We start from the raw sequence: 17,292 nt of genomic DNA on the forward strand, positions 1-17,292 counted from the left end.
TCATATTGAACTAGTCACAGAGCTGACTGCAGAGACTTTCATAGTTGGGGCATTCCACGGTATTTTTGACATTTATGTAGAGTCCGTAACGTGACCTTTTTTGCCATAACTTTTTAATTTACTGTTTGATTAGCATATTATTTTATTTTGATCTTTTCCTACCAACACACCACCTAATATTAAAATAATTTGCAAATCAAACGGTAAATTAAAAAGTTATGGCAAAAAAAAGGTCACGTTACGGACTCAACATAATGTCAAGAATACCGTGGAATGCCCCAGTTACTCTAAAGCGTTTTTTTGCTCACAGAGGAAAAAGTTCAATTATTATGTCAGATAATGCCACTAATTTTACGGGCGCAGATTCAGAGTTAAAACAATGGTTATCACTTGTTACTAAGCAAATTAGCAGTTTTTCAATTATTTAACTTCTGAATCAGTAATTTGGAAATTTGTTCCACCCAATTCCCCAAATTTTGGAGGCTTGTAGGAAGCTGGTGTTAAATCGGTTAAATACCATTTGAGAAGAAATTTAAACAATGTTAGACTTACAGTAGAAGAATTTTTGACTATCGTTACTCAAATAGAAGGCACATTAAATTACTTGAAATAAGAAGCAGCAGAGTTGACAAATTAGTTATATTAAGTAATTAAGCAAGTTACATTAAGATTAATATACATACTGCACGAGAAAAATTGCACACATCATAGTAAACACACCACACGCGATACAGATACAAAGTTGAGTAGTAGCTGAACTACTTACTTACAGTTAATATTGCTACAGTTAAAGTTATAGAATTGCAGATATATATTTTTACAATAACACTTCCCCTAAATTGATATCTGCAATACAAAAAAAAGAGGGGGGGGGGGGCTCTCTTTCAAGTCTATATCATAGATCAAGTCTCTATTTCACACATGCCAATCATTTGGCGGAGTCTCTGGAATGCAGGGGCGTAGCTAAGGGGGGGGGTTTTGGGGACAAAACCCCCCCCGAAAAGTTAGTCTCAAAAAAAAGAGAAAAAGAAGAGAGAAGAGAAAGAAAAAAAAGAAGAAAAGGGAAAAATTCCAAGCGATTATATATATATGTATATATATATATATATATATATATATATATATATATATATATATATATATATGTGTGTGTGTATATATATGTTTCATATATATATATATATATATGTTTTATATATATATATATATATATATATGTTATATATATATATATATATATATATATATATATATATATATATATATATATATATATATATAAGAAGTAACCCCCCCCCGAAAGTCGGGTCTAGCTACGCCACTGCTGGAATGTAGCTTTTGGTAGAGGTTTAGTAAAAATGTCAGCAGCTTGAGAATTACTCTCGCAATGTTGAACATCTAACTGCCCATTCTGATACTTCTCACGAATAAATTTGTAGCGGACATCTATGTGCTTAGTACGACTGTGGAATTCAGGGTTCTTGACTAGTCGTATAGCACTTTCATTGTCCACCTGCAACACAGGAACACTTATCAAAGGACAAATATCCTGGAAAAGTATCTGTAGCCACACTACTTCCTTTGAAGCCTCACTGGCTGAAATAAATTCTGCCTCTGTAGTTGAGAGCGATACACAAGTCTGTCTCTTGCTGGCCCAGGTAATGGCTCCTCCAGCAAACTTGAAGACCATCCCTGATGTAGATCTTCTGGTTGATGTATCACCAGCATAATCAGCATCACTATATGCTTCCAATTGCTTGCAGATATAATTTGGCTTATACAAGATACCATATTTTGAAGTTCCTCGAAGATACTTCAAAACTTTCTTCACTAAACACCAATGCATTTTGGAAGGTTTGTCTAAAACTTGAGATAGAACACTAACAGAATAAGCAATATCTGGTCTAGTTACCATACATAAATATATTAAACTGCCAACTGCTCTTCTGTATGGTACCTCTTCATCAAGCTTTTCAAAAGGTTCAGATAACAAACTTTTGTCAATGGGGATACAAACAGGATTGGCTGAAGACATAGTAAAACTATCCAAGATCTTTTTGCAATAATTTTCTTGGTGAATGAAAATAGAACCATCATCTAAATATTTAATTTGCATGCCCAAAAAGTATGTAGCTGGTTCAACTTTAACATTAAATTCTTTTGTAAGTTTTTTAAGAAATATTTCCAACTGATTTTTATTTTTCACAGCAACAATTCCATCATCCACATATAAGATCAAAAACAAAGTCTTATCTTTATTTACAAATAAGCCAGGATCACTGTCCATCTGCTTGAGATCACAATTCTGAAGAAAATCTTTAAACTTTTGATTCCAGCATCTGGGAGCTTGCTTTAAGCCATATAGGCTTTTTATTAATTTGCAAACACGCCCACTTCCATCATCAAATCCATGAGGTTGCTTCATATAGATCTCTTCATGCAGGTCTCCATATAGAAAGGCACTTTTCACGTCAAACTGAGCAAGCTTCAAACGTTCACTAGCAGCCACACTAATAATAGATCTGATAGTGTCCCAACGAACCACTGGACTGAATGTTTTCTGATAATCAATACCAGCTTTTTGGGAGAATCCTTTAACAACCAGTCTTGCTTTGAACCGCTCTATTTCGTCTTCAGAATTTCTTTTTATTTTGTAAACCCAACGATTTTCTATAGCTTTTCTTCCTTTCGGTAGATCAACAAGTTCCCACGTTCCACTCTCAGTGAGAGAGTTCATTTTTTCTTCCATAGCAGCCTTCCAATTTTCAGCATTACTTGAGTTTACTGCCTCATGAAGAGATGTTGGTTCATCTTCAGCTTGCATAACATATCCATCAAATTTTGTTGGTTTTTGCAACTGGGATCTATCTCTTAGAGTAGTATATCTATTCTCATCTTCAGTTGTAGCAGCTTCCCCTACATCATTACTACCTCCATCTTCAGTAGGAACAGGAACATCTTCTGTAGATTGTAGAGGCGAACGAGTTTCTTGGTAGATGTTGTCAGCCACTTTTTCTGTTTTAAAAACCACATCTCTGGACAAAACCACATCATTTTTCTCAGGAATCCAAAGTCTGTACCCATCTCTATTACCACAATAACCAACTAAGTAGCCTTTCAATGCTTTCTTGTCAAATTTCTTCCTTCTGACTTTTGGAACATGAACAAAACATTCAGTACCAAATATTTTGAGATGGTCAACTGGTGGTACTTTCTTATACCATAGTTCAAAGGGAGATTTTCCTTCTTCTGATGAGGGACCTGTTCGATTGAGTACATAGGCTGCTGTATTCACTGCCTCACCCCAAAGTTTTTCTGGCAATTCTGTGGCATGGATCATTGATCGAGCTGCTTCAACTAGAATTCTATTTTCCCTCTCTATTGCTCCGTTTTGCTCGGGTGTATATGGCATAGACATTCGATGATGCAGCCCTGCTTTTTACACAATTTGATGAACTTCAGAGTTATTAAATTCCCTTCCTCCATCAGTTAACAATTCTTTCATCATATAACCTGCTGTCTTCATTTCTGCCATAAAGATGCCCAACATATCTTTGACTTGAGACTTTTCTTTCATTAAGTAAACAGTTCTGTACTTAGAATAATCATCTTTGAATGCTACATAGTACCTATTACCTCCAAGAGATTTTTCTGGCATTGGACCACAGACATCAGCATGAATAAGATGACCAGGACTAGTTGGGCGATCTTGACGAGAGCCAAAACTAAGTCTATGCATTTTACCATACATGCAGGCATCACAAAATTCACCATCAAGCTTTACTTCAATACCCTTTCTCTTCAAAAATTTTTGAACATGGCGTTTGTTTTGATGGCCTAGGCGTTCATGCCACAGTTGAAGACTGTCATTGTCAACAACAACACATGCCAAATCAGGAACAACTTTCATAAAAAGTTTGTAAACACTGTTATATCTAATACCAACAGCAACAGTTTCACCAGTTAAAGTTCTAAACTCACGTACTTTGCTATCTGCATATTCATGAAGGCCATTATCCAAAGCAGCACCAGATGAAAAAAGATTTTGATCACATTCAGGTACATGCCAAACTTTAGTAAGAAGACCAGGTATCCATTTACCACGTATTAACATTTCAATTTTAATTTCACCAATACCTTTGGCAAACATGGATCTTCCATCTCCTAATCTTAATGGCTTTGGAGTATCAAACTGTTTGTATGAAGAAAGCCAGTTCAATTTCGAAGAAATATGGTGCGAGGCTCCTGAATCAATGAGCCAATAATCTTGATTGTTTTGATTTGCAACAGTCATAAAGACCTGTCCAGATTTTGAAGATTCCTTTTTCTCATTATTCTGCAATTTCCACTTGTTGCAGTTCTTTTTCATGTGACCAGCGAGACCACAGAAAAAACATTTAAATTTCTTGTTTTTGGCTTCATTCTGATTTGAATAAGTCTTATCAGGAGTTTTCTTGGCATGTGAGGGCTTTGCTACAAAGGCAACATTCTTGTTCTCAACAGGATGTAACTCTTCCAATCTTTGTTCGTGCAAACGAAGTCTTTCAGTAAGACTCGAAATTGTTCTTTCACTGCCTGGAACAGATTCCCATGCATTCCTAAACTCCAAATATTCATTAGGTAAAGTATTTAAAATTCTATTTAACAGCATCGACTTGGGAAGTTCAACTTTCTCACCTTTTAACTCTTCCTGTAACTCCTGCCAGATTTTCTGCAACTTAGATACATGAGTTGCAATACTGTCACAAGGATCTTTGGAGTAGTTGAACAACTGAGAGTACAGAAGATCGAGTCGCCGTTCATTCTTTTGCTCATACAGAGAGTGGAGAACATCCCACATGTCTTTTTCAGTTTTACATGTTAAAATATGTTGCTTTGGCTCAGATCTTAGACTGCAACCAATAACGTAGCGAGCAATCGCATCTGCCTCATTAAAGGATTTTAAAGAAGCTGCATGCGCTTTTCTTTCTGCTTTGGTAACTTCCGTAGCTAGCGCTTCCGGTTTGACCATTTCATCTAAGACAATTGGCATTGCTTTCTGCACTGTTAAATGCAATTCTACATCGAATTTCCATCTAGCCCAATTGCTTTCACCTTCTAACTTCTCAATTGAATTCATCTTATCCATACTGGAGATAATAAATCAATTTCAAAAAAACACACGTGTGATTCACTGTAGAAGTTAGGCCTTACAAACGATCAGTCAACAGTTTCTAAACTTGCATTAACAACTCTGCACGATGGATGCTTGCTGGGCTCATAACCACTTGAAATAAGAAGCAGCAGAGTTGACAAATTAGTTATATTAAGTAATTAAGCAAGTTACATTAAGATTAATATACATACTACACGAGAAAAAGTGCACACATCATAGTAAACACACCACACGCGATACAGGTACAAAGTTGAGTAATAGCTGAACTACTTACTTACAGTTAATATTGCTACAGTTAAAGTTATAGAATTGCAGATATATATTTTTACAATAACAAAATTCACGTCCTTTGACTCCCTTGCCATCAAATTCTAATGAGTACGAAGTTCTCACTCCAGGCCATTTCTTAATTGGGTGTCCAATTAATGCAGTTCCAGAGCCACAATTAATTGATAGTAAAGAAAATCACTTGTAAGATGGCAAAAACTTACAAAGCATTCGCAATTGATATGGAAAAGTTGGCAAAGAGATTATATAAATCATTTACAAAATTGCACTAAGTGGTGTTTTAAACAAGGTAATACAGTCAAACCCCTCTATAGCGAACCCGGATATAGCGATCTCCCGGTTGTAGCGAACCTTTTAATTGGTCCGAACTGAAGCCCTATGTCATTAATACAATTCGATATGCTTATAACGATCCAGAAACACGAAAAAATCGGCTATAACGATCCTAAAATGTCTGATTTTTCAAGTTCTTCTTTGCACATGCCCCAATGAAATTCATTAGCAATTGTTCTCTCAGCAAACTCCATCTTCTACAATTCTCAACCCTTTTTCTAGGAAATCTCTAGTCCAAACCACATTCCTCATTTATTGTTCCTTGCAAGAGCAGCTGCTTCTTCAGGAGGGGGGGGGGGAGCCGATTTTCAAGCTCCCTCAATTTTCTCAACTGGTTTTAGTCAGAGGACGAGATTATTGGTCACTCGTGCGTTTGCTCTGATTTTTAGTTTAATTTCCACTGCGGATAATCGTGTGAACTAGGTAGAAATCATCATGGCCAGGCGAAATAAAGGCAAAGCATTTTCTGTTGAAGAAAATGTGCAATTAATTCGCAAATTAGAAAGTGGTGAAACCCATTCCTCACTTTGCAAAGAATTTTCGCTCTCAAAATCTACTGTAGCCACTATTTGGCAGAACCGTGATGCAATTGTTTCTGCCTATGAAACAAACATAAACGGCTGTAAAAAAATACGAAAAGCAGTAAGGGAAAATGTAGACGAAGCGTTATTTAGGTGGTTCACTCTGCAGAGGAACAGAAATGTACCGATAACGGGAGCCATTCTGCAGGCCAAGGCAAATGAATTTGCCGAACATTTTAATGAAAAAGGGTTTGTCTGTTCTAACGGGTGGTTGGATAGATTCAAGAAACGGCACAACATAACGAGTGGAAAAGTTGTGGGTGAAGCTGCAAGTGTGTGCTCTTCTGATGTGAAGGATTGGATGCAAAATGTGTGGCCGGACATCATTCGAGATTACGACGAAAAGGATATTTTTAACGCCGACGAAGCGGTCTTATTTTATAAGCTGACTCCAAATCAAACATTGAAGTTAAAAGGTGAAAAATGTGTCGGCGGAAAACACTCCAACACACGGATAACCACTTATTTGTGCTAACATGACTGGCTCTGAAAAACGAAAGTTGATGGTTATTGGAAAATCGAATAAACCCAGGTGCTTTAAGAACGTGATGAAACTCTCTCTAGTTTATAAATCAAACAAAAAATCTGGGGTCCATTTCTGCTGCAAAAGCAGCTGTAAATATTTTGAACAATTTTTTTGCGACTGAAAACATTGACAAACATATTGTGGACTCTTTTGCAGTAGTTGAGAAAAAAATTGATATGTATATAAAATCCAAAAGTTTTCAACCGAAAATAACGTCTTTCTTCCATGCTACTGATAAATAAAAAAAAGTAAAATTTTAATTTGCTTATTATTGAGTAAAATATAGTTACTAGTTATTTCTAAAACTTAATTTTATTACCCTAACTACTAATTAAGTCATTGTGCAATTATGATGATTATTATTGTAAAATATTACCGAATTTTGACTTTTTTTGGAAAATCGGATGTAGCGAACCCCCGTTTATAGCGATCTCTCAAGTCGGTCCGTTGAGGGTTCGTTATAGCGGGGTTTGACTGTATTCCTATTGGTACTATGGTTTTGCTTAAAGATGATAACTTACTCCCAGGTAAATGGGCCTTGGGCAGAATTATACAGACTATACCTGGTTCAGATAGGAATATTAGAGTGGTCAAAGTAAAGACCTCTTCAAATATTTATAAGAGAGGTATATCTAAGATATGTGTCCTTCCAGGGCAAAAAGTATGTTAATAATATCATTTGTGCAAAGCTCATCTCAACTGTATAGTATTTTGTGTAGTGACATTTGAATGGTTATTCTATTGCATAACCGCATTGTTTCCCCATAATATGGGACAATTATTGAAAATTCTTTCAATGTCGGGCAGAATGTTGCGTATTTAATGTTAATTGGAGTTCCGCTACTTAAGTTTAGCCTTGCTCGGAATTGAATAATAACGCAGACGATTTTTATCTGCAGACAATTTTTTAAAGCATGCATTTTTCATTCTGTCTTTTGTCTCTGTTCGCAATAAATGGTGGAACAAAGATGATGTGTGGTCAGTTGTCTTATTTTATAAATTATATCGCATAAATATGGACATCCCCGCATCTACCAGCACCTTACTGCATAAAAATACAGTTCGCTATTGCACAAGATACATTCATGAAATTTAGGATTATAGGTCTTCTATGCAGTTCTATTAGACATACAAAATTTCAAGCAGGTAAATTTAATAGTTTTTGAGAAATGAGGGGATCAAAAGTAGCTTGAAATGGTTCGTGTAAAATACACACTGGCAGATGCGTCACCTGATTTTCAAACTGGGCTGACACACTGCCATGTGTCTAAATAGCGGAAAGAAAAGAACCACTTTAATTTTTGAACATAAATGTATTGCATAAAAAACGTTCTTGATTATAATTTTTTTTTATTTCAGATATGGGAATTGAATTATATAAATGATTCAAACCTAGTTACTCAACCTAATTTTACTACACCTGTTGACTTAGATTTATTTGAATGGATGAATATGAGTAGCAGTTTAGATTGTGGAAAACATTTTGCTTCAGCCTATTCAAAAGCTGATTATGGTGATGATATTTTCTCTGAACATGGAGCTATCAAAATTCAAGTAATAGTTTTGTTACATTTTCCTTAATGATCAATAATCTGTAAGTGATTATTACTTATATATTATTTTTCTTTGCAGCTAATTGTAATCATTTATTTTTTAGTTTAATGCTTCTGGACAGGAAGAAGCATCAACTGAATTCCCTCATCTAATTTTTAATGGCAAATCCACTTTACTGAAAGTTGATTTGGACCATCTGCATACCGATCAATCAAAAACTCGCTTCGGATTAGAAATCAGGTTTTTTTCTGTTCCGTGTAGCAACTGTACATGGCAGCAATCAACCATTTTCTCAGTAAATGATGAGAATTCTCCAGGTGTATTTTCAGTAAGTCATTTTTAGATTTTATTGAAAATTTAATAATCATTATTCGTTGTTTGCCCTCTAAAATGTGTCTTGCAGTTCTGGACAATATTGAGAACCAATGTAAATTTTTCTTACTATTGTTTCAGTTTACTCATTAAGTAAAAAAAAAAAGTTTCATAAAAAAAGCATTTGTGTTTTTTTAAAACAAACCAAAGATTAAAAAATATGAGAATATTTATTGATTTTAAATACTCTTATTTATTCAAAATGTATGTATGTTGCCATACTCCTTGTTTCCTCGATCCTCCCCCTTGTCACACACTAGCAATTTCACGGATCCCTTCCCCCAGCGAAGCATGGCATCATTTGTGGATGGCCCCCATTCTAAATAAAACTTTTCGCTACACAGGGTCTGTCCAGAATTTTTCACAAGGTCTCTTTTTTGTGAAAAATCCAATTATTTTGTAAAAAATCAAATAGTTAGGACATAGCACAAATTGTGACCTTGATATATTTATGGGGATGTTTTTAGGAGTTTCCATGGTTTTGATGGAGGGGTGCCCTATTGCTCGCAGGGGGGGGGGGGCATCCGTGATGGATCAATATCTGTATGTCACCAACATTATGACTGATTTTCTGCATTTTATAAGTTCTGACTAGGAAAACCGAAAACACTATATAACGTTCTTTCTTTACTCTATATTTGCCTCGCTAGGTTAAGATATTTGGTTTTATTTTTTCTATGTCTCAAGAGACGGAGGGGGAGGGGGGGAGAGAAAAAATCTTGACATATCAAGCCAATAAGTTTTAATTGGTACATAACTAGTATCAAGTAATCCTTTTTCTAAAAAAATCTTAAAATATATATGCATATATTTTGCTTCCCTTAGTTTTAGGGCTGGACGATATCTGGATTTGCATATCGCGATATATCAGAAAATAAACATCATGATATATCAATATATTGGTATAATCAGCTGTATACATATAGAGGGGGACTTATGGCATCCCTTCTCCACACCTTTATGAAATACATATTAAAATCAGGCTCTCATTTTTTACAGGATCATACTAATAATTACTTTTTTCAATTCGAAACGAGAGTTTTGAAGAATTTCCCAACCTTTATAGGTACAGTACAAGAGAGTTACAACACACACCTTGGGGTCATTTGCATCAAAGATTTTGGCATTATATAAACAATTTCTAAAATTTATAAAATACTATTCAGATACCAATCAGCCAATCACATCAGAATACAGAGGTGTCAATCGCCCCCCCCCCCTTTTTCTCAACCCTCTCCCTTTTTCATTTTTCAGATCTCCTTTTTATTTCATTTATTTTTTAAAATATTTTTATATATATTATTGGTTTATTATTATTATTTTATAGAAAAGTTCTGTGTGCTACGCCAATGACACACACCCACAAACTAAATAAATAAATGAAATTTAATATAAACAGAACAAAATTAATAATTTTTTGATTAAAAATAAGTAAAAAAATAAATAAATAAAAAAATTATCCCCCCCCCCCTCCAGTCCAAAAAAATATTTTGATGGCGCAAGTCATCTATACCCCCTCCCCCTTCCCTGTGAGTACCCCTCTCAGAATAAGTTTTAACTATATATAACTTATAGCGATATAAATTGCATCAAACGGTCTAAAAGCATAAACTAAGAAGAAAGTTAATAAAAGAACAATAGAAACATTAAACAACAATAATTATTTCAAAATATGTAACAATAACAATGAAGTAAGGAGAACAGAGAAGAGACAATTAATAAAGCGCCAAAAAACCAAATGAACGGTTCCAAATAAAAGCTTAGTGATAAATTCAGTGAAGCTCGCGAAGGAGAAAAAACCGGTTTCAGCAGCTTCGACAAGTTCGAAATTCGAATCTTCGAATATCCTACGAAATTTGAAATGACGAAGCTTGCTACCAAATACCGGTATCGTTAGGCATGTCCCCTCCCACCCTCCATCCACCCTCGAAGCAGCACAAGCGTGATCCATGCCGGATGCACCGATGACGTAACACTCCTCTGTTTGCGCTAGATGCGACGGGAAGCGATCGTGCGGTGGAGAGGGGGGGGAGCGTAGTCTTCAAATCAGCAGGTCTCGGAGGGGAATCACTGATCTTCAGGCCAGTCGAACGTCTGTCGGAGAGATCGCAATTCAACCGGTTTCGTGCAGCCGATTCCAGCGTCGGTGAATTCGAAATTCAAAGACATCGGTTTCGTTTACGATATACCGCCGGCTGTGATATATCATGGGTTCGATTTTGAAAAAAACGGTTTTTATGATATGGCTATGAAACCGGTGTTCAGCGGTATATCGATACATCGTCCAGCACTACTTAATTTCATATATTCCCTCCCAGAAAAATTTCAGAAGGGTATCTGAAAATTTTCAAATGGAATCTCCTCTTCTCTCCCTGAATTTTAACCAAATTAACTACAAGCATTGGACAAAAACTTCCATTATTAATGAGTAAATTTGTAAACACTCTGAAAAATCCTTCTATCCCCTCTTCAAATGCACTTATATAAGTATGACGCCAGAAACTTTCATAAATTGCAAAGCCATGAATGAGTTTCCTAGAAGATTTTTTAATGGTAGGTCTTTTGTTAGGCAGTTCTTATTTAGACATCTGTCAGCGGAAAAGTCTTCCAAAAATGATACATTCATTTTGTTTAGCGAAATATGTGATTCATATTAAAAGCTTAATGAAAAAAAAACAATTTCTTGGTATCTGAGGTATACTGCTTTAGTGAAAAAAATGCAATCTCTTTTGATGTAACTCAGTGAAGTGCAAAATAATTGAAAAGACAAAATGAATTAACAAAACGAAACAGGGTAGCATATCTGGTGTTTAAAAGCATCATAAAGAGCACTGCATCAATATGCAAAATTAGAGGCACATCTTTTTGCATGTGCCTAACTATTAATGTCTTCTATTTTTCTTATCTATGCGGAATTTTTTTGTTACAATACGTACATATTCTTGTTTGTTTATAAAGCATTAATGTTTTATTCTTATGTATATTGTTTTAACAAAGATAACTACATTATTAATTACATATTTAGGATATATCTCTTTCATCTTCATGTCCTGGAAGCAAAACAAATTCTTTTGTTGCTTGGCGCCCTGTGGCTTACGTTGGTGAAGTAAAAAACATCGCTAATTCATCAGATGCTTTAATGGTTGGACAGCATGAGATAAATGCTACCATGACACCTCATAGTATAGCTGAACTGTACTTTGAAGGAAAATCAAAAACCTCTGCTTTTAACATTTACTTTGGAACAGTTGGTGATGGATATTATGGAAAAGCAAAATTTATTTCTTGGTAAGTTTCTGGAAATTCAAAGTTAATTAAATTCGTAACAATTGTCAAACTAGCTTTAAAATAGCTTGAAGATAAACAACATAAAAGGGCAAAAAAATTGCATTGTAGGGGAATGTGGGGCAAAGTGAAATAGTTAAGATGACTGAACTTTTTCTAAATGAATAAATTGAAAATTTGTTCTGAAAATTACAGTATATAAAGAAGGAACACTGTTTTTAAAATAAAACTTGCATTGAAACATTAATTTTTATTTTTAGTCGTAAAATTGTTCCTTCAAAAAAAAAAAAAAGTGGAAAATTTTAAATTTTTTGTTTTTTATTAGGCAAAATGAAAAATGAAATATTTGAAAAATGAAATATGTTCTATTCGGCAGTGAAAAATATTTTTTAACTAATGACTGAGTAAATAAAAGGATAATTAACTAAATGAAAAGATAATGAAACAATAAACTAATAAATAAATAATTTAATTAATTAAAACCTGAGAAGAAATAAAGGAGTTAATAAAACAACAGGGTTTGTACGCTCCGGGAAAACCTGGAATTGTCAGGGAAAATGACATAGTTAAAAATCTCAGGGAAATTCCCAACAGTGCCCCCTCCCCCAATTTTTTTTTTACAATTTTTTCGCAGAGATTTTTGTACCATGAGATCTAATCTCCATTTTTATCAATGTTTCCTGTAAAAATTTCTAAAACTTTCATTGGCAAAATAATGTTGAGAATTTGAAAAAAAAACCCTCAAAAAAAAAAAAAATTCCATAGACGCCATTTTTGTCCCTCAATAGTTTCCAAGAAAAAAATTCCTAGGATGACACAACTCACTATGCACAAACTCAACAGTGGAGAAGACAATTTACTTCTGAAGGACAAGCCTGCGGATGGTAAGGTTGATCGGGAAAATCGTTTTTTTTTTAATCGAAAAGTCTATTTAGCTACGTGTGAAATGTAGTCGCCATTTTTGGTCATTCATAAGATGGACGTAGACACGATGCTTAAATGCCTAAGTTTCCAAAAACAAAGCAGAATTGGATGTTTTCTTCCACTGCAAACCAATGAAAACAACGCAAAATCTGCTGCAATTTTTTTGAGCAATCACGATTGCTTATTGTTCTCATTTGACAGTCCTTGACGTTGTGGTTCCTTTTTCAGCTTGGACCAGGACTGCGGCACCATTGTCCACCGGCGACGCCGCCGCTGGTCCTGAGCACTGTCCCCAGGGATCCATTTTTGCTGGGTGGTGGCATACACACGCATGCTCATACACAATCGCCTACGTGCGCACGCCTTTACACACATACACACACCTACGTGCACCATACGTAAGCCTACTTACACACAACTATACACACGTAACCACCCAGGAGGAGGGACATGCTTGGGGGGGGGAGGAGAGCCATTTCTAGAAACAATAACTCTAATCAGTAGGGTCTTGTCGCAACTTGTAATTGCGAAAAGCATAATTTGAATTCAAAGTTTCGGAATTCAAATTAGAGTTAATTGGAGGAAGTGGGTCACAGGTCTTTTTTTTTTTAATTTTATTTTAAATATGTAATTTTCTAATAAATGAATACTTTTGTTCTTAAAACTTAATCTTATCCTCATTGCTTTGGAGGCAAATGTGCTTAAAACTTGTCAACTTAATTGTAGTTTTATAAAGATTTATTATATTTAAATTGTTTTCATGCTATAGATTCAAATAGTTATTTCTTAATTTTTGTCGTAGCTGCCATATTTGGCCATTCCCAAGATAGTAGTACACAAGACTTTTTAAGTGCCTAAGTTTCCGAAAATGGCATTAAATGTTTATTGCAATGCAAACCATTGATAACAACGCAAAATGTGCCCCTTTTTCCCCCAGATAATTCGTAATTACTTTCTGGAAAAATGCGAAATTTTATCTCCAGAACATTTTTTATTCTAATTGATTTAGACGCTTGCTAAAAACTGACAATTTTGTCTTAATTTTAGTTTTTTAAGGACCATTAATTATTTATTACTATTTTTATGCTAAAAATTCAAAAATCTACTTATTATCTTAATTTTTTTACTTATTCGCCATATTTGGTTGTTTGCAAATGGAAGTAGACATAAATTTACAAAAAGATAATTATGTTTATCTCAATGTAAACTATTGAAAGGAAATGTGCAATTAATTATGAATTTTTAAAAATTATTTTCTGGAAAAGAAATTTTTTAATTTTAATGTAAGCATCCTTTATATGCAAAAGAAAAAAAACTGATGATTATTGCCATCGGCCTGTGATCAACGGATGTTGATTTTTGTTATTATGCATTTAATGGTATGCCCATCGATGCATTTTTATACTGAATTAACATTAATCATATACATTAATCATATTTATACTAAAAAATAGCTTTGTACTTACCTCAATATGTTTTGTGTTACAAACTAATAACAAAATAAAAAGAATTGTAAACCAAAAGCGGAGAAAGATTGCTGCACGATTACAGCAAAACGCTAATATGCATGACATGTGGCATCAAAGAAACACTTAAAAAAGTTGAAAGTACTTTGTTTTCAACAAGCAGTGAACAAATAAAAACAATTTTAAACAAAATGTTGAAAAGAAAACAAAAACAAATTGTGAGAAAAAATTTAAAAAATGCAAGATTTTTTTTTAATTAACAAGTGGAAAAGTTTCAGTTCTTACGCATTGCTACTTTAAACAATTTTGTTTATTTTGAAAATATTGTTACTTAAATTTCATTTTGAATGAAGCAAATAACCTGGAATTAAAAAAAAAAAAATCCTTGAAAGCGTGTAAAAGTCCGGGAATTTTTTTTAACCACAAGTGTATGAACCCTGAATAGTGAATGAAAAAGAAAATAAGTGAATGAATCAATTAATAAGATAACTATCAAATAATGGAATGCAAATAAATTCGTAAATAATTGAATATGGGAGCGATTTATTAAAAGATTGCATGAGCAAACAAAATGAACTATTTCACTTTGCTTGGCATGCACTTGAGTAATTAATTGTGAAAAACATTAAAAACACAGATAAGTTTAATATCTACTAAATAAATACTGCGCTGAATATAAAAAGGACCCAATTAATATTTAAAATATTAATAACAAGAACTTTATCATTTGATAATATTAAATTGACTTACAACAAAATATTACGATTTGAGTATAAATTTTTCAAAATTTTCATGTATTATCATATGCTTTGATTTTCACAGGCAATTTTTTCTTGACTGGAATAGATTACACAGGTTACTACATAGTTCAAATATTACTAGGTAAATGGCGCTAAAAGCAGAATAAATATTTCACCATCTCACTTTGCCCCACATTCTCCTACATGTTTCAAAATGTTAGATTCTTCTGCACATCTAGGTGAAATCAAAATTGTATCATTCAGCTCATCAAAGTCCCTGTTTAACTAACACTGGATATAGCTAATTGATGGCACTAATTTGTCTAAAAGTCAGTTGGGATTCATCATCAAAAAAAAAAAAAAAAGAATTTTGCAATATAAGTTTATTGTTGGCATTTTAAAAGGTATTTTATAAAAATTTTATTCTTCAAAATAATTGAAATTAGTGAGGATTTTGAAGAGCAAAACTTTTAACCACCTTGCAATTCTCAACAAGATATGTCATGAAATACACTGCCAGCTCAGTCAATTCCAGCTGAGGACTGCAGTTTCGTGCTTATTAGCACTCAGCAGCCCGACATAGAAGTGACTGAGATATAGATACAGATCGGGAGAGAGCATTGCGCCAGAACAAGGTTCTTTTATCCGGTATGGTTGAAGAGAAATGATGAGTATTCGAGCTGTCTGGAGGTGGAAAACCTCTTAAGGTAGCCAAGAGTGCCAAACAAACTGGTAGCTAATACAGAATTAGCACTGACCAGACGAGTGACCGAAACAATGGTTCGGTTCAACTCGAGGATTGAAGGCAAGGCATGGTATATTCAGTAAATTACCGGCCAGGCAGGTATCTCATGCATTTAGTTTTTTATTTTGGGGCTAGTCAACCACAAGGTGATTAAACTATGAATCATTTTTGGCTCAAGTTGATTTTTATGCAATCTATTAGAGCTATGTTTATTCTGAATATTGTGTTACTCTGTTGCACTATAAACTTTTGTTGTTTTTAGGTCCTTTATGGTTGGAGCTGGCTCTGCAGTAGAAGTTAAATCCTCCACTGTTGTTTTCATAGTAATGGCTGTTGGTCTGGGTGCTTTGCTATTGTTTTTCGTCGGAGGGGGTGCATTTTTAGGATGCAAATTTTGGTGCAAAAAAGATGATGATCTTCTTCTGAGTGAAGATAGCATAAATTGAATTGTTTTGTTTATTTAATCTTGTTTGTTAATCTCATTTTCAATGCACGTTTTCAAAATTTGCAACAGAAATTTTATTTGAAAAAAAAAATCGCTAAACTTCCAAAAAAATCTGGTGTTTTCATCTCTTTTGTGAGCTAAATTGAATAGTTACATGATGTAATATCCTGAAACAAATGTGTGTGATATAATTTATTTTACTGTATATATTTTCAAATATTTTATGTAAATATTCAATTTTATTTTATTTGTCGCATTCACTATTGTTCATGCAATGCTTTAATTTTCTTATTCAAAGAAGTTTTAAATAAAATTTTAGAATAATTGAATTTGTTTCTGAAAAATTAAAGTTTTCTCTGTCAAGGCTTGCAGCTTGGTTTTTAAACATTGTTTTTATTAATTTATTTTTCCCTCTTGAATTTCTATGCAAAGTTGACTAAGCCATGTAAACTTATTAGTTTTATATAAATTTCAGTGTTTCTTTTCTTTAGATTTTTTATTTGTACAAGATATCATAGAGAATATACTAATAAATTGTTATGTTTTAAGAGTTAGTACCTAAACAATCATTAAAAAAATCAATTAAAATTGTTGTAAGAAATGTGTGCAGCTGTAAATTGAATAGGTAAGAGATAGCATTTAAAAAAATTGTAAAGTTAAATTTACAGAAAAAAAAACATTTTTTTAAAGCAAACAAAATGAAACTGAAAAGCAAATTCTAAATAAATTTAATTGAATTTGGAACAAGAAATTCTTAAGTTTAGTTTATAATTACCATTTCTAAGAACCAGAGGTATGCTACACAACAAACTTACTTCAGCTCCACTCGCAACCTTAAGCAATAGATCATGTGACTTGCTATCTACCAATTGCAGTGG

At 33.7% G+C, this 17,292-nt stretch overlaps 1 protein-coding gene across 1 annotated transcript in view; it reads left to right on the forward strand.

Annotated features, from left to right (window-relative positions):
- The window catches only part of LOC129222555 (glycosylated lysosomal membrane protein-like), a 30,308-nt gene extending 13,264 nt beyond the window's left edge, over positions 1-17,044 (forward strand). Inside the window, exons 3-6 of the mRNA XM_054857073.1 lie at positions 8,243-8,437; positions 8,541-8,765; positions 11,835-12,097; positions 16,232-17,044. Coding sequence (XP_054713048.1) covers positions 8,243-8,437; positions 8,541-8,765; positions 11,835-12,097; positions 16,232-16,415 — 867 coding nt within the window. The 3' untranslated portion in view covers positions 16,416-17,044. The remainder of the gene's footprint in view (positions 1-8,242; positions 8,438-8,540; positions 8,766-11,834; positions 12,098-16,231) is intronic.
- Positions 17,045-17,292: the final 248 nt, after the last annotated feature.

The sequence above is a fragment of the Uloborus diversus genome, chromosome 1 (assembly GCF_026930045.1).
Source record: "Uloborus diversus isolate 005 chromosome 1, Udiv.v.3.1, whole genome shotgun sequence".
Taxonomy (NCBI): Eukaryota; Metazoa; Arthropoda; class Arachnida; order Araneae; family Uloboridae; genus Uloborus; species Uloborus diversus.